At 48.0% G+C, this 18,821-nt stretch overlaps 1 protein-coding gene across 3 annotated transcripts in view; it reads right to left on the bottom strand.

Annotated features, from left to right (window-relative positions):
- The window catches only part of MDN1 (midasin AAA ATPase 1), a 2,688,524-nt gene that overhangs the window by 1,558,362 nt on the left and 1,111,341 nt on the right, over nucleotides 1-18,821 (bottom strand). For all 3 annotated transcript variants that reach the window (XM_069606482.1, XM_069606484.1, XM_069606483.1), the window contains exons 41-42: nucleotides 8,421-8,510; nucleotides 8,074-8,334 (exon numbers count right to left, since the gene is read on the bottom strand). In XM_069606482.1, the coding sequence (XP_069462583.1) occupies nucleotides 8,074-8,334; nucleotides 8,421-8,510 (351 nt within the window). The remainder of the gene's footprint in view (nucleotides 1-8,073; nucleotides 8,335-8,420; nucleotides 8,511-18,821) is intronic.

Here is an 18,821-nt window from a genome sequence, read left to right as displayed (position 1 = left end):
CACTGAGGGTGCTGTATGACACAAATGAAAAGATGATGCCTATGGAGTCGTCTGAAACTCCAGAATCATACATATAAAAAAATCATTAATCATAAATCATAAACGTTCCATATAACATATGGCAAGACCTGTGACTACGCTCATCCTATAGACTTAAAAGAGCCCAGTTGAAACCATAGACTCTTCCCTGTAAAATGATAATTGAACATATTTAAAGCCCCAATCCTGGTTCTATCTGTTGCCAGATATTATAGAGTGCTATGAATAAGTGCATGTTGCAAGTATTGGTACAATACTTCCAAAATGAGAATTTATGTATAGTGGACGGATCATGCACAAATTCACTCAGGCAATGATCAATTGTCTTCTTCAGTGCCCTACATTGAGTTAGTAAGTGCCTGGCTGTCTCTATACACAAGGGGGATTTGCAGATCCGACGTTCTACTACAGGTAGATTTTCCCGTGCACCTGTGATGGATAAGGTCGGTAATTGTTCCAATCGAAACAAAATGATAAAACGACAGAGTCTTCTGGTCGGGCAGAGAAAAAGGTAGGCCTGCGGTTTCGTGAACTTATAAACTCTGTGATTCACAAAGTGATATGATTTGAGAGTGTCTAAATGAGCAAAATTCTCCAGCCAGTCCCAGAGGTCCAACTTTTTCCCAAGTGCATTTAACATTTCCTTAGTAACACTTACCCCTCTGTTAATCCAGCCAATTTCATTAAGGAATTTGCCCATAACTTTATAGAAAGACGAGGTGGTGTTTTTTTTGCTTAATTCCTGATGAAGAACTATTAATAAAGGATTGGATGATCCACTTGTCATCTTAAGATAGAACCCAGTTCTTCTTTTCGATACCATAGCCTTAAGTGAGGGGAGGCCCAACTCTAATCTTATCAGGGCCATCGGCACACCCGGGGGAAGCCCTAGCATACGTCGCCAGAACTTTCCCTCTAACACTTGGAGCCACGCCAGATTTACCGTCAGCAACGACTCAAGGCCATATAAGACCATAGGAGCAAAAACTTGCAAGTAAAGGTGGCGGGTCCCCCACAAAGTAAAGCCTCCTTGTTTATTAGTGAAAGATGCAATAAGTGAGATCACTTCAAGAAACCTAGTAACACGGTCTTGTCTGCAAAGGGCATAGTCACCTAGGGGCTCCATTTCCACTCCTAGGTAGCGATAGGACGGGGCGTATAGAATAGAATGCTTATGGACTATCAAATTCACACGTGTTACTCTTTTCCTAGTGAATCTCAACACATTAGTCTTCTCTAAATTGATGTTCAGGCCGTTGGTCTTAGCGTACTCCCAAAGAGTAAGAGCAGAGCGCCTGAGACCAATGGTGTTATCGAGGACTACCAAATCATCGGCGTACGCCAATACCGCACATAAAACTTTACCTATTTTTGGTGGGCAGTTATTTACCTTAGCAAGAGTTGCAGGAATGTCATGTACATATAAGTTGAGGTATATGAGGTGCAGTAACGCAGCACTGCTTGACCCCTCTATTTTGCTTCACGTATCGGGTCGAGTTGCCCTCCTGGTTGAGTCTGAGGCACACCGATGTATCTTGATGGAGCAACCTAAGATAATATAACAAGCCTGTAGGACAGCCCAGCACTTCTAGATTATTCCAGAGCCTCGCTCTCGGAATAGAATCAAAAGCGGCCTTAAAAATCAATAAAAAGTGCATACAACGGGGTTGGCCCCTACAATGCGCCCTTGTACGCAATATATCCATTACTAAAAGGTTATGCGATGTGGAGAAATCCCGCCTAAAACCGCATTGAAATCTGCTGAGTATACCAGTGTTCTCTACCCATTTTTGCATTTCAGTGAGTAGAAGAGAGGCAAAAAGTTTCCCAGTGACATCCAGCATGGATAAAAGCCTATAATTGTTTGGGTCTGTGCGAGTGCCTTTTTTAAACACCGGGATCAAAATAGCAGTTTGCCAAGATCGGGGAATTTTCCCCAGTATAAAGATCTTATTAAATAGTACGGAGAATAGGTCCGCCCAAAAGGACGGGTTTTTTTTTTATCACTACATTCGCAAGCCCATTTGGCCCGGGAGCTCTAGAAGACTTGAGGATGACAATTTTGTTATATATTGCCTCAGGTGAAACGTCAAAAGGGGGATGGATAGGAGGCTTCCCCATAGAGCTACTCTCGGGCCCATCTTCCTCAGCATTGCGATTAAGGAGGAACTGTTCCCATATTTTCTCATTGATTGGATTAGCGAGCGGTCCTTTGACCTTCGCTCTATTCTCATTTAAGAGTGCCCAAATACTTCGGGAGTTTCTAGAACAAATAGTTCTAACGAGTCGCTGATAGCAATTGTTCCTCTCTATTCTCTTAATACCCTTTAACTCTACTCTATATCAATTTTTGGCCGTTCTTACTTTCTAGCGATAAAGGACTCCCGAAAGATTCTGACATTTTAAGCTACGTATCGTTCTTCTAAGCCCTCTCTTAGCATCCCTAATTCCCCCATTATACGGGCGAGGGGCACTTCCCTCTTTCAAAATATAACCCTTTTTGATAGCGGCATGATCATTTGAAAACCCCGATATCCACCCTTCAATTTCATTTACAGACATACACATGATATCATCCAGGCCATCTGCCACATTCAGATTAAGTGCTTCAGAGGCCGCTCTTACATTCTTCTCCGTCCAAACTATTCTAGTTCCTGAACAGTTAGTTAAAATACTTCCGATGTTTAACTTGGGGGTATCAGGAATCGGGGTCTGGAATGTACATAGTAATGCGGCATGATCGCTCCAACTGTTGGGCTCTACCCACATGTCAGCCACTCTTGACTGCATCTGGGGGCACATCAATATATAGTCTAATGTACTCCAGGAAGATCAGTTAGACCAAGTGTGTTTCCCTGGCCTATTCCCAGCGGTGCGGCCATTGATTATAGCCAAGTCCCATGATTTGAACAGTTGCATCCACCCCAGTCCTTCCTTCTCCCTCTTTCCGTGCGTCATCAGACATCTGGAGCTGAGGCCAGGATTAGAAGCTATAGGAGTTTCATCGGACATGTGACAATTGAAGTCCCCCACTACTATAACTGCGGCATTCCTAGTTCCCAATGACCAAGAAGTTAATAGATCCTGTAAAGCCTCTTGTATAGAGTCTCTTACTACTGCTCCAGGGGGGTTATAAAGGTTAAGAAGAAACTCAACTCTTCCCCCACCGTGGGGGTAAACAACTTCCACTGCCAATAATTGATCCTCAGCTCTGCATTGAATTTTACGAGACATCATGGTGTTAGCAACACCCGTAAGTAGGCCGCCATATGGGCGTCCCTTACTTCCCCGTTGTGCAGGTGATTGGTAAGTGACATAACCATCCAGAAAGAGAGAGTCCAATGCCCATGTCTCTTGATGGCAGACACAGCTATGTCGGGATAAAAGATCTGCAGGGCCCTCAGTCCGCAATAGATGGGAGAAGCCTCTGCAGTTCCAGGCCAGTAATGATGGGCTTCAATGCTTCTGTAACAACTGGGGAAGAGACTCCAATAAGGACTTAAGTGCTTGTTGTACTTCCGCTAATAGAGGGTTCTCCCCTGACACTATCTTAGAGTTATTTGCACAATTTGGTGGGGTGACTAGTCCTTCTGGGATTAGAGCAAGATCTTTCTCCTGTGGGTCCACATCAATAGCAATATCTACCGCTCTCAGCTCTTCTTTGTGGTTCCTAAGCAGTTGTGCCGTGTTCAGGAAAACACAAAGTATAACAGAGACATTGGGATTAGGACACGAGAGGGGTTCAATGAACATAAAGTCCTCTGATTTCAACACTCGAAGTTGGGGGATGTGATATAATCTAGTCAGTAGCTCTGAGCGGGCCAACCAGGAATTGTTGTTCCTAGGATATAAATTCTTAATGAAACAAAAAACCATTTATAGGGGTTTCCTGCACATCCTTCACTTTCTCTGGAAGTATATGCTCAGGTCGTTCCACCGATAACCGGCCCTCAGGTATAAGCTCAGGCTGAATGATCATACTTGATTCCAATTCTAGTTCAGAGCCCTCCCCAATAGTTATGTCAGGGTCCACATCCTGTGGCTTCTCTTCGGGCATTAGCCAGTCTAAGAGTGGGCCTTTTTTCATTGCCGCCCGTGATGCCGCTCTCATCATTCTTTTCCGAGCTTTTTTAGAGCGTGTTTCAATTGGAGGGCCAGTTCCTACAATAGGGAGTTGAGGACCAGTTTTGACAGTCTTCTTTTTAAGAGCCTTCTTTGCCAGTCTGCGCTGTTTCCGTGAGACAGGTCCCCGAGGACTGTGCTCCGGATCTTGGTTTGCTGCTACTATGAGGTCTTCGTCAATCGAGATGTTACTGTCCGGAGCCTCAAGGGCCACATTCTCCTCCCTCACGGATGCCTGACCTTCCATCTCCTCGGCTATTTGCAGAGCGACTGATAAGTTATCTTCCGCATCCTCACGCGGTATATCCTTCAGTTCAAGTGCTAGTGAAATAGAATTGAGTTTGCCAGAATACGTCCCGTCATCTGAAGCAATATTTTCAGGGCAAATTGGAGGGCACCTACTGACGTTTGGAGCTCAGCTAGTTGAGTAGAACTGGGATGGGATCCAGTGCCCCCCATTGTCTCGTGATCCGGCTCATCCTCCATCGAAGCCATTGCAAGGTTCAGCGATTTAGATAGACGTTCACAATATCCCACAGCACTATGCTCCCCTGCATCAGTATTCATGCTGTTTATTTTCTGAGGCGATAAGCCTCTAGGTATAGGTTGTGGAGTGGTAGGCTGCATTCCTCTCTGTATTGTCAGACAAAGGTCCAAGAGGGAATTATTATCAATATCATCCAAGTTAGAGGAATTAATGGAACGGCCATCCCTGCTCGCCGGTACTACCCTTTCGTCAATTATAGTAGAATTGATCTCAGGGGGAGGATTCACCGGGAAGAACTCCGTGATGGCTCCTTGTGCTACAGGTAGGTCATGTTTAGTGTTCTTCTTACGTTTGCCCCCTTTTCTATTGGACTCCTTTGTCTCCTTCATAGCTTGCGGCTTATTATTCCTCAAATTGTAGATAGAATGAGGAGCTCTCTTTCCTCGCTGCATCCCTGAATAGGATAGTTCTTAACAAGGGTTGGGGAATCCGGAAGGGCTACCCAACGCTTACACTGTCTCTTCCAGACCACACAGAGGGGGGAAGCATAAGCTATGTAATCCGGGTCCAAGGCCTTAGCTCGCAGGCCTCAAGGTAAATCTTCCAAGTCTCTTCCTCCTCAGAGTACAGTTTTATTTCTACTGAAGGATATCCAATATACTATCAGGACCCGATGCCGGGCGATTTTCCTCAAGTCAGGGGGGGGGGGATCTTCTTAGTTATCTTCTCCCTAGTCCTCAGGGCAATTTGACTGTTTAAAGGACCTCCAAGTCTGCCACAGACTGGTCCTTGGCCAACCCTTCTCTTAGGTGGGCTCCCAATGCTCCTTGGGCTTCCAAGCCCTACTTGGTAAGGGACCTCAGAAAAAAGACGACAAGGGGCATCCTGGGCAAAGTAAAGCCAACCAGCCAGCTGTAGGGAGATAGCCAGGGCAGTGCCCTAACCCCGTGTCCCAAGTCCCCTCTACTTACCACCGGTTAGATCCGGCATTCTACCACACTTGATGCAGCCCGGCGCAGCCGTTGCTCCGTCGGCTTTCCGCTCCTCCGCTTATCCTTGGGGGTGCATTCGTCCTCCCAGGACACCGTCCCACAGGGCCGCCGCACCGAACGCCATGGAAGCGCTCCGGAGCACTGTGGATGCTGCTTCCTTACTGCCCACCTCCTCGAAACAGCAATAAGGCGCCGGGGAGGACAGCAGTGCTCACGGGCCGCTCGCGGCCACTCGCAACCGCTCGGTGCAGCCTAGCCCAGCGTGCTAGAGTAAAGGACCTCACTCTGGTCTCTGTTCTCGCTCTGACGTGTCAAGCCGCACCTCTTCCTCGTCTCTGAGGCCGCTTCCGACTGCCAAACTCCACAATCAAAGAACACAAGAGTAAAACGCACATCAAAATACATGAGCGAGTGGGGAAAAAAGGCTCACACTGTCTCCAGGCAAAAACATCAAGTCCTCAAAATCAAGTAAAGTTGATGGGGGTCTATAAGGTGAAGGGAATTAGCACATTTATGAGAATCCTCCCTAACATGCAGGAAGCCAAGGATTGAAGACTAGCAGGAGCAAAACTGGAGCTATGTCCAGGCCACTGTCAGTATGACCAAATGTGGACTTAAAATGGCACTAATGTTAGAAATCCTTCAGTAGGTAGCTAAAGCCAGCATCAAAAGATTGAAAAATGAATGGTTTGCCCTTAAATACCAATACACAAACCAACTGGTTAAAAGCCTGCCCACCAATCACAAGAGAACGCAAACGAGAAAGGGTTCAGGTGGCTAACCTTTCTAGTTGGGCTGCAACTCAGCCCAGGCCGACCCACACAGGATTTCAGAGCAACAGCCTAGGCCATACTGGTCCAAGTCAAACCCAATATGCAGGCTACCACGTGGGCCAAACTGACATTTTAAGCCTATCTCGTGGGCCTGAAAAAAGGAACCCCTAATATATACAAAAGGGGTGAGAGCACAAATTAGAAAAATACATTAGTATCCAAATGCCTAGCAAACCTGATACATTGGGCTACCAATTTCGTGAAATGGTTTGCACCAGTGGCTAAGGCAAAATGAAATTACAGCTGCCAACAGCCATTTCTCTAAAATCAATTTGGTGTGATAGAATTCCCCCTAGAGACCAAAATGGGATGTTAAGGTGGTCTCCATTCTATTTGGAGATATATGGGAAACCCAAGGCAGACTGTATTCCTAGAAAAACATTTTTTAAAAAAAGGGCCCGATTGGGGTCCTTGAGTCCCCAAAACAGGAATCCTGTCGAAACAGTCCGGGCCATTTTGCTAATTTTAAAGGTGTTGCAAACCCAAATTCACATTTTGGACATACATCCAGCCCCTCCCATATACTGTTATTGAAATGCAGGCCAAGATCAAAGATTCTCTTACTTGCAAGTCCTTTTTGAAGCAATTTGAAAACACCCATTCTCTCCACCGTGTTTAGCTGGTTTAGGGGCTACTTGGCACTGTGTTAGTTGTGACCTGAAAACGTCCATCCCTGCTCCTTTGACCTGTGAGGTGGCCTTACTCTGGAATAAGAAGCTGCATAAAATATGCCCTAGCCGTGTGGTAAAGGCCAAAGCACAATGACAGAACATGAGAAGAAGTCTGTCACTGCATAAAGAAGAAGACAACAGGCCCTTCTGTTCCTTTCTTCGCTGTTTGGTTGCACATCGACCTCTACCTTTCACAGTGTAACAAACACATCCTGCATAGGTCACAAGATAAGGCTCCGTATTACTAAACTTCAATATCCTACTTCCCCCAAGTAAAGCACAACCCTGTGTCTTAAGCTAAGCAAGGTGTACCGCAATGAGGCATTGAACAAACTCTTTATAACATTTTTATATTATGTTGTCTGGCCTTTTTCATTATATAGTATAAGTTTGACCACTCCAATCCATGATCACGTGTTACCAAAATTCACCTTTCAACAAATTACATTCTTGAATAAGTCAGCACTGGCTCAGGTTTGGCAGTCACAGCATTATCATACTGGCGCTTGCCCTGGGATACTATATAAACACCCAGGTAAAACAGTTAGCAAACTTACAGGATTGCCCAAGCACACTCCTGAGCCTCACATGCTTACAATTCTGCAACTTTGCCTTGGAAAAACATCCCAATTAGTAAAGCATTTTAGCACATATCCTCCACCTCCCTTTTGCAGAAACATGGTCCACCCAACAAGACTATCACAACACATTACTACCCATCTTCATCACTTCATCCGTATAATTATAGCATCTACTACCCTCTTTACCATCTTATCTTTCTCTAGCTCAGCTTCTTTCTTGCAGCAGACATATGCCACCCCATGGACAACCCCAGGTGCTCTTATACTACTATGGTGGTGATTTGATGCAATATACTTTTATATTAACATACCATGCAATGTAATTGTAATGATTAATCTCAATTTTACCTGTTCAAATCCTCCCAAGAGTTCTGTGGTATCCATTGCACTGTTCATTGCCATAACTTTCAACCTATGACCTGTTAGTTGAGCTAAAAGATGAACCATACTGGTCTTTCCAACAGAAGAAGGGCCAACCAATATAACCATAGAGCTCATTTGCACACACTTCATGATGGATTCAAGAGGCTGTAAGGAACGGTGAAGCAAGGCAAGATCACATGATGGGGGAGGGACATAAGTTCCACGTGAAAGGATTGAATAGCCAATCTGAAATTCAAATGATAAAATATTGGTAAATGCAGGGTTTTGTGTCAGAAGAGTACAAACAATGTAAACAAAGTTGGGTTACTTGCCTGAACTTTATAAATAGTTGCATGGAAATGTCTTGTGCCAATGTAGACACTGGACTCTTGACCGAATATGTCTTTGAATACTTCAACAATCTAAAAAAATATATATATATTTTAGTATGCACGTTATAATTATATTTATATTTCACAAAACAATTTTTCAGAAATTCATTTCTGAGCAGCATTTTTCCAATAGCCTCTCCTAATGCGCTTTATACATTTTGAGCAGCTTTGCTTTTATTTAGAGAACCTGTCGATGAAAATGTTAACCAAAAGGTGGCACCTTATTGCTATTCCAGTTGGACAAGGAACAAGTTACTTACCTGTAACTGTTTTCTCCAGCATGGCGGTATGGCACGGATTCACATGCTCATGAATATTCCACGTCGTCAGGCTGGGAATCCACGGTAAAGAAAAAAATCAGTTTCACTTCTGAACTGTCTTTCTCCTATCAATCACTGGTCTCTGGGTCTGACTGCCCTCTACCTAATCCACTCTTCTGGCAGCCATCTTCAGATTTGATAGCACGTAAAGTGGCAGTAGGACCAAGAGAAGAGCCGCAGAGGGGTAGGCGGGAGGGTTTGCATGCAAATCCATGCCAGACCCATGCTGGAGAACAATTACAGGTAAGTAACTTGTCCTTCTCCAGCATGGGGCCTGGCATGGTTTCACATGCTCATGAATAAAGAATACATAGCAGTACACACATGCACAACCACGGGAGGTGGCAAGGCTCAACATTAAGCATCCCTTACCTCCTCACCAGGCTCAACTTCAAGCGAACAGGTTGCGCAGCACTGCTTGGCCGACTCTAGACTCTTCCCTGTAATCCTGGGCAACGCAGTAGGATCTCGTGAAGGTGTGCGTCGACCTCCACGTAGCAGCCCTGCAGATGTCTAGCAGGGGCACACCAGACAGGAACGCCATAGTTGCAGCGATCGCTCTGGTCAGGTGGGCTCTCGGGCGACCAGGCAGCAGTCTGTTTGCCAACCAGTGACAATGGGTGATGCAGCCAGAGAGCCACCTGGAAATGGAAGCCTTGGAGAGGTCCTTCCCTTGGTTCACAGGCCCATAATTCACAAACAGCTGTGACGTCTTCCGAAAACTATTCGCCCAGTCCATGTAGAACTTCAGCGGTCTCGCCACATCCAGCGAGTGCAAAGTCCTCTCAGACGGCGACGAAGGGCACGGGAAGAAAACAGATAACACCAAGGGCTCGTTAAGGAACAAGTTATTTGCCTTTAACTATTGTTCTCCAACATGGGTCTGGCATGGATTCAAATGCTCATGAATATTCCCCGTCAGGGTGGGAATCCTCGGTAAAGTAAAAATCAGTTTCAGTTCTGTTTCTGAATGGTCTTCTACTGATAACCAATCACTGGTCTCTGGGTCATACTGCCCCCAGCCAATGACTGCCCCCTGCCTAAGCACCTCCTCTGGCAGCCATCTTCAGATTTGGTAACACGTAAAGTGGCAGTAGGACCAAGAGAAGATCCGCAGAGGGGTTGGAGGGAGGGTTTGCATGTGAATCCATGCCAGACCCATGCTGGAGAACAGTTACAGGTAAGTAACTTGTTCCTTCTCCAGCATGGGGTCTGGCATGGATTCACATGCTCATGAATAAAGAATACATACAAGTACAATATTACACAAACACGGGAGGTGGCAAGGCGCAACAGAAGCAATTACGCTTACCATCGGAACAGGCTCACCTTCAAGGAAACAGGTTGCATAGCACTGTTTGGCCGACCATGGACTCCTCTCTGGAATGCCGGTCGATGCAGTAGATTCTTGGTAAGGTGTGCATGGACCTCCACATAGCAGCCCTGCAGTTGTCCAGCAGGGGCACACCAGACAGGAATGCCACCATCGCAGCGATCGCTCTGGCGGAATGGGCTCGGGCGGCCAGGCAGCGGTCGGTTCGCCAACCGATTACATTGGGTGATGCAGCCAAAGAGCCGCCTTGAAATTGAAGCCTTGGACAAGGCCTTCCCATGATTCACAGGACCAAAGTTCACGAAAAGTTGACGTTTTACTGAAACTCTTTGTGCGTGATAAATAGAACTTCCTAGCACAAGCCACATCCTGCGAGTGCAACGTCCTTGAAGCCGGCAACGAAAGAACACAGGCAACACCAAAGGCTTGTTGAGGTGGAATTCCGACAGGACCTTCTACATGAAAGAAGGGGTGTGTCCGCAGCACCACCCTCATGTCGTGAAAAGTCAGATATAGCTGTTTGCAGGATAGGGCCTGGATCTCCTTTACCCTGCTGGCAGAGGTCAAGGCCACGAGAAAAGCCGTCTTCCACAAAACGAACTTGAGACGAGTTTGATGCATAGGCTCGAAGGGGGCCCCCCCATGAGCCTTGTCAGTACCACGTTGAGCTCCCACGCCGGGGCAGGCGCCTTCACCGTCAGGAACGGTCGAAACAGTCCTTTGAAGAACTCCTTGACTAGACCGTGTGACCAAACAGAAGACCGTCCCAGAGACCTGGTGTAGCAGGAGATAGCTGCCAGATGCACGTTGATGGAGGCGTGTTAAAGCCCTGCCTTAGCCAATGGCAACAAGTAAGGAAGGATCTGAGGGGCCGTGGCCCACAGAGGGTTCATCTTCTGCGACCAGCACCAAGTCGCAAAACGCTTCCACTTGTGCCCGTAGTACTAGAGTCGACTATGCTCTGGCGAGGAACTCCCAGCAGTCTACCGGTAGCTTGTACCCACCAAACTCTAAGGCTGCAGGAGCCAGGCCTTCAGGTTCAGCGATCCTCGGTCATGGTGGAGGATTGCGCCGCCTCCTCTGGCGAGCAGATCCATGAGTACTGGTAGCTTTACTGGAGGTGACGTTGACAGGCTGAGAAGGTCCGGGTACCAAATCTGCCTCGGCCACGCCGGGTCGACTAGGATCATCCTGCACTAGCACCATTGACTGATGACTCTTAGTAGTAGAGGCAATGGCGGAAACACGTACAGGAATAGGCCTTCCCACAGAAAGGAGAACGTGTCACCCATGTTCCCCGGCTGGTGGAACCTGCTGGCAAACCTCTGGCACTTGCAGTCTGCCCCCACCTGAGGAAGAGGTTGTCCACTTGATCCTGCCAAAGCTCCCAATCGTGGCAAAAGCGCAGCTCCCTACTGATAGTCGGTGATGTTGTTCTTGACTCCAGCAGGTTAAACGGAATGAGAAACATCCCCTGGGCGACGGCCCAGTGCCACATCTCCTGAGCCTCTCTGTAAAGTGCTGAGGACCTTTTGCCCCCCTGCTTCATGATGTAAAACATTGTGGTGGTATTGTCTGTGAAGACCCTCACCACTTTGCCCTAGAGGGACGGAAGAAATGACTTGAGTGCCTAGAACACTGCCTGCAGTTTCAGGACATTGATGTGAATAGCCCACTCCTCTGGTAGCCACAGGCCTCTGGCGTGGAGATGTCCGATGTGGGCTCCCCAGCCCCCCAGGGAAGTGTCCGTGGTGACCGTCTCCTGGTACAGGGGGCTCTGGAAGTCTATCACCCAGCGATGTAGGAGCGCACGCCTCTTAAGAAATATTCTCTTTACTGCACCTTTCCTTCCATCTTTATGGAACCGCTAAACTTTTAGCTTTTATTTTTGAATCAGACTTGTACTTCTTGCAGTACAGTGAAACCTTAAGCTTGAAAGACTGAAACGGATCCCTGCTTGCCGGTCGAAAGCAACAAAGAGCACACAGGCTCTAATAGACAAAAAGTGGACATTTTAATGAATAAACTTGAAAACGCCGAAAAATTCTACAGAGCAAAACAAGAGGACTCCCAAAATTAGAACGTGCGGTAAAAATTATGCATAACCTGAAAAACATAACTGCCCCCAAGTTCTCAACTGCCATCATCCAAACTGCAGCCTTTAGTCAACTTCGCTGACGCTCCCGCTCTAGTTGATCATTCGACTCTTGCTATCAAGCAAGTTGTCAACGAATTAGTCCCTTTGAAGATGAAGGTAATTAAATCAGAAGCCATTAAAAACACCTGGTTCTCTGAAGAAATTGTTGCTGCCAGACAATCCAAAAGGGCCCTAGAAAGAACTTGGATGAAGAACCCCAATGCTAATACCTTATCCGCCTTCAAAAAATCCATACAAGAATTTAAAAAAACTCAGCAACGCTAAAGCGACACACTATAATAAAAGAAACATTGGGAGCCACAAGGGGCCACAGAGATTAACTAACTCATCTCCGTCAGTCTCTGCTTCGAGATAGGCCCAACGGGATCTGAGCCCCCCCCCCCCCCCCCACCCAGTCCTGTTGTGAGGAGAAGCAGACCCCCCCAGGTAATGTCCCTTGGTCTGGAGACCTGGTTGAGACTTTTCCGACGCAGCTAGGCAGTCGGACATCAGAGATCCAGTGGAGCCTCAGAGGAGGCGGGCTCCCGCACTTCTGCGGCCGCGCTGAGACCCTGGGACGCCTTTCCTGGTGAGCCGGCGTTGGTGCTGGAGGACCTGCCTTGCCCCCCCCCCTGCACTGTGTGGCTGAAGCATGGACTTTGACGGTTCGGGGGCCACGGAGATTCAAAGAGCTGGGGTGACCTGCATTTGCGGTGAGAGACGGAGGAGCGCCTTCAGTGCAGGGCTCGTGGGGAATTAGTCCCCGGGTGCCCCCCTATCGTCCGTGGAAGGGTACCCAAGTGCCTAGTGTCACAAGGTGGGAGCCGTTGCTTGCGGAGTGGGGGTCTCTGCGGGATGCCTGGAGAGCAGAGATCCCCTCAACAGGCTCAAGTGCATTGCGGCCACTGGATCCTCCTGCTGCTGCAAGAACTGGCCATTGGAGTGCGTGGTGCGGGCAGCTGGCATTCCCCACCCGAGTAATTGCCAACAGAGAAAGGAGGGATAAAGGAAGCACGTGGGTGGCTCAAGAGGACAGCAGGGGGGCCTGATTTTGAGCCCCTCGCCCACACAATCTACCCTTGGATGGACTTACCTGTTCCCTGGTGCCCCCGAGAACCCCCCTGGGAAGACTTAGGTTCGGAGCGAGGGGTCTACCTGGCAGTCCTCGCCTGAGACAGGGGATTCTCCTTGCAAGCTTGCCCTGGGGCGGATCAATTCTGCCTTTGGTCCACTGGAGCCCCGTGGTGGTGATCCCTGGCGGCCAGCTTTTGCTGACTTGTTTTCCTTCAGGCCTACGTCTGCCCAGGTTCAAGATCCTGCATGTGTTGCTCGCTTCTCAGGGCTGAACCTCATCTTTTGGTACCTCTACCCTGTGTTTTTTTTTTCATTCTGACACCCCAGATGCACTGGACAATTTCATTCACCTTCGTCAGTTTGAGGAAGCCCTGCGGCGGGGTGTGCCCTCGCTGCCCTGGGGGTCCCGGACAGGGTCTGTTTGCTGCGACCGGGGTTGCCCCCTGCCACTGCCTGTGTGCTCTATTACCTTGTGGTTGGGAGGCCAGGGGGTCTCTTTCCCCTGGAGTCGCCAAGAATGCATCGTTTGACCCCCCGGGCAGTCACACCTCAAGTACTAGGTCGGCGGATTAGTCCACGCATCTGGGAATAGGGATTTGTCCAGGCGCCGTTACCCCTCCTCGTTACGGTTGGGGGCGAACCTATTCCAGAGATCTCTTTTTAGATGGACTGGGCCCAGTCACTTCAGCAGTTCCGGCGCTCCCCAGTGTTAGGGAGAATTCTCATAAATGGCTGATTTCCCCTACCTAATGAGTCCCTCAGCAACTTTGCTGGATTTCTAGGGTTTATTTTTTTCACCTGGTAAGAGTGTGAGCCTTTTTCCCACTCTTACATGTGTTTTGCTGTGTGTATTTCTACTTTTTATGTGATCTTGGACAATGGCGTCTCACCTACTCCATGGCATCATATTTTTCATGTGAGGTACACAGCACCTTCAGTGCAGTGACACAGAGTTGTCTTTGAGACTTCCCCCTGACTCAATTTTTCTGAGGCTGACTACTGTCCCCCAGAAAAGATGAAGTTGCCATTAACTTTATTGTAGTCTCTAACCACAGACCCAGTACACCCTATCTTACATGGAGTATTGGAAAGGGTTAATTCTTATCCCTTTTTGTCTGCGTCTCTTGGAGCATTGTTTCGCTCCTTTTACATCAAGACTTGATGGTGGCAGTGGTAACTACCCTATTATTTATATCGCAGTTATCTTAAATAATCATGGTTTTGTTTTAGGCTATTATATTAGACTCAAACATAAACCCGCTTGACCATATATGGGATACATTACTCACCGTAATCGTATTTCTGATGCTTGTATTTGCTTAGATTCACATGCTGTGCATAGGCCGACATCTAGTGGAAGCTGCGGAGTATTACAGTTTGTTTTTCGAAACTCGAAAATGGGCGTCGACACAGGGCGTGCCAGTAATACTATCCCTAGTGTGACGTCCACTGTACCCAAGATCCCTCACGCGTCTAGGATCCTCAGATTGTATTTTTTCTGACATGAGGTAGCATGAGGAGTAGCGTGAGTACAGATAATCCAAGCAGATAGACAGAAAGGTAAGACTACAAGCAATCATGCGCCTTCTCTCGGAGGGGAGGAAGGGTGGGTCGCATGTGAATCTAAGCAGATACAAGCATCAGAAATACGATTAAGGTGAGTAATGTATCCCTTCTGAGGCTTGTGGAATCTGCTTAGATCACATGCTGTGCATAGATTAGCGAGCAGTACCAGAAGGATGTGAGAAGGGTCATGAGCAAATAAGTGTCTTAGAACCGCTTGTCCCACTTGTGTATCTGCCTTGGAATGGGTGTCAATGCAGTAATGCTGAGTAAAAGTGTGAATAGAGCTCCAAGTAGCTGCTTTGCAAATGGTGTCAAGGGGTACATTTGCAATGAAAGCCAGAGTGGCCCCAATGCCTCTAGTAGAGTGGGCCCTTGGCGTAAAAGGCAGAGTCTTTTCAGAGAGTGAGTAACACAGCTGGATACAGTTAATAATCCACTTCGAGATGGCACCTTTAGAGACGCGATCCCCCTCTCTGCCTGTAGCTACGGAGACAAACAGTTTATCTGTTTTCCTTAGCGGTCTGGTTTTATTTACATAGTAGAGGACCGCCCTACGCACATGTAGGGTGTGTAGTTTCACCTCAGCCGAGCTTTGCGGGTTCTGGAAGAAAGCCGGAAGCTCGATGGACTGGTTTACATGGAATTTTGATATAAATTTAGGCGAGAACCTGGGGTGTGTGCGTAAAACCAGTTTGTCTTTATGGATAGTAAAGAAGGGATGCTGCACTGACAACACTTCTTATAGAAGTAATAGCTACTAAGAAGGCCGTTTTATAAGTCAGGTGTTTGAGACTGCTTTTATGCATGGGTTCGAAAGTGGGGCCCATGAGCTTGGCTAGCACCACATTAAGGTCCCACCCTGGTGGTGGGTTTGAAATAGGAGGGTGAAGTCTCTTTACTCCTTCCATGAAGGCTTTAACTACTGGTACTTTCCACCACAAAACCCTGCTATGGGAAGTGGTGTAAGCCGAGAGGGCTGCCAGGTGTACTTTCAGTGAGTTAAAAACCAATCCTGCATCTAGCAGGTGGAGCATGTATGTAACAATAGTGGAAGGAGTGCAATCAACTGGGTTGATTTGTCTACTCTGGCACCAGATAACGAACCTCTTCCACTTGTCAAAGTAACAGTGCCTTGTGTTTGGTTTCCTAGATTACTTTAGGATGTCCATACACCTCTGTGGTAAATTGAGGTGTCCAAACTATCACCTCAGGAGCCATGCTGCCAGGTTCATCGAGTTGGGTTGCTGGTGCACTGTTTGACCTTGGTGCTGGGACAGTAGGTTGTACCAGGCTGGAAGTTTGATGGGCTCGCACACCGCCATCCTGCGTAGGTGTGGGAACCACGGTTGTCTTGCCCACATGGGAGCAACTTGGACGAGCGTCATCGACTCCCTGTTCATCTTGTTCACCACTTTCCTGATGAGGAGTTGGTGGAAAAGTGTACACAAACATCCCTGACCAGTTCATCCACAGGGCGTTCCCCTGGGAGTCTGGTTGGGGGAACCTGGATGCAAATCCTGGGCATTGTCTGTTTTCGCTTGTGGCGAATAAGTCTATAGTGGGGAAACCCCACTGAGAGAAGAGATATTCTACGACCTCTCTGTGAAGAACCCATTCGTGTTCCTCTGGGAGGGAGTCTCTGCTCAGAGCATCCGCTAGGGAATTGAGCTCCCCTGGAACATGTTGTGATGACAGGAAGATGTTCCATCAGAGTGCCCATATCCAGATTTTCTGGGCAAGCTTGGACAGATTTGGCGAGCGAGTCCCTCCTTGCTTGTTCAGGTAGAACATGGCTGTAGTGCTGTCCGTCCGGATTTGCACCGACAGGTTTAGTAGGTGGGGCTCGAACGCCTGAAGCGCTCTGAATACTGCCAGAAGCTCTAGCAGGTTGATGTGGTTCTTGGCCACTGAGTGAGACCAGAGACCCTGAGCTCTGTGGTGGAGATGGTGAGCTCCCCACCCCGTCAGACATGCATCTGTAGTGACTACTGCCTGTACTTCGGGATCGTAAAAGGGTTTCCCCTGTGCGAGATTTTCTCTTGTCCACCAGTGAAGGCTTTGTACCAGTGTTGGCGAAACGACCACTAGATCGTCCCACTGACCACTTGCCTGAGACCACTGTTTCGCCAACCATTCCTGCATGGGACGCATGCGCAGGCGCGCGTGGGGGACCAGGTAAATGCATGACGCCATAATGCCCAGTAATCGCATTGCTTTGCGTACCGTTATTTGTTGACCGGACTGATAATGCGGAATTTGCAGTAGTATATTCCGAATTCTTTCTTCTGAAGGAAAGGTCAACCCCTCCTGGGTATCCAGGATTGCTCCTAGGAATTGTTTTGAGGTGCTTGGCACCAGGCTTGACTTCTTCTTGTTGATTGAGAAGCCTAACTCGTGGAGGAGGTCGATAGTCCTTTGAATGTTTGTCCTGCAAAATCCTGGGGTTTCCCCCGTTATGAGCCAGTCGTCCAGATAACGGTACACTGGGATTGCCTCCCTGCGTAGGTGTGCAGCCGCCAACGCCAGTACCTTGGTGAATACCCTTGGTGCTGAAGCTATCCCGAAGGGCAGTACCTTGAATTGGTAGTCCCGACTGTCCACCTTGAAGCGCAAGAACTTTGTGCGCTGGGAACATGGAAATATGAAAATAAGCATCTTTCATATCCAAGGTTGCCATGTAATCCCCCTTTTTTAGGAGGGGGATTACCTCTTGTAGCGTGGTCATACGAAATTTTTGGGGCTTGACATACTTGTTGGCAGGCCGTAAATCCAATACTGGGCGCATTGTCAAGTCTTTCTTTGGCACAAGGAAGTAAGTTGAATAAATACCCTTGTTTACATGGTGTCCCGGGACCAGTTCTATCGCGTCCTTTTGTAGAAGAACGGCGATCTCCTCGAGGAGAATCTTCTGATGTTCTAGGGAGTGTACTCTTCGTCGTGGAGGATGGTTCCGGGGACGCTGCAGTAGCTCTATACAATATCCCGTGGATACTGTTGACAGCACCCATCTGTCTGATGTGATCCCTTCCCAAGCCTGGGTGAAGTTTGAAATGCGTCCCCCTACTGGGGTTGCGTGAGAAGGGACCCTGAACTGAGCGTCACTGCTTTGGTGGAGGCGTGCCGCCTCCCTTGCTGGGGCTGCCTCTGCCTTTACCACAACCTCTCCTATTACCTCTGCCGTAAGCCTGGGTAGACAGTTGGTTGTTCCACTGTGTACCCTGCCCCTGGGAATAGTTAGATCCTCTCTGGGAATTTTGGCTGCGTGGGCGACGAAAATTACTATTCCCTCTCTGGTTAGGGGGTTTATTGCTTAACTGGCAAAGGGAATTGAGTGTCTCGTATTCGTCCTTGGCATTTTTCAGTGCGTCTTCGACCGCCTTACCAAACAACAGATCGGCTTCCACCGGTTTGTCTAACAATGATGCCTGAGTTTCTGCCTTAAAACCAGACTGCCGTAACCATGCATGTCTCTTGATAACAGTACCTTCTGCTATCAATCTGCCTGCGTTGTCCGCGGCGTCGAAGGTTGCTTTCAAAATGCAACCAGACACGGCTCTACCCTCTGCGGAAATCCAAGCTAATTGGCCCTTTAACGGTTCAGGAGCAGAGGCAATGAGAACCGCGACTTCTTCCCACTGATGGCAGTTGTAGCTGGCCAACAGGGTGGTGGAGTTAGCAATCCTTGCTTGATAGGCAGACGTTGAGGCTATTTTCCTGCCGAAACCGTATAGTTTTTTGCTCTCCTTGTCGGGAGGACCTTCTGACGAAGACAAGGGTGTCCCAGCCCTCTTACGAGTGTGACAACTAGGGAGTCTGGCTTCAGATGTCCTCATATATAGAGGGTCAGACTGAGCTGCCCTGAAAAGTTTTTCAATCCTGGGATTGACTGCTCTGGTGAGGTTTGGGTTCAC

This window comes from Ambystoma mexicanum, chromosome 4p, assembly GCF_040938575.1.
Source record: "Ambystoma mexicanum isolate Mex_15411 chromosome 4p, UKY_AmexF1_1, whole genome shotgun sequence".
Classification (NCBI taxonomy): Eukaryota; Metazoa; Chordata; class Amphibia; order Caudata; family Ambystomatidae; genus Ambystoma; species Ambystoma mexicanum.
This window is presented reverse-complemented; position numbering and strand designations above follow the sequence as displayed.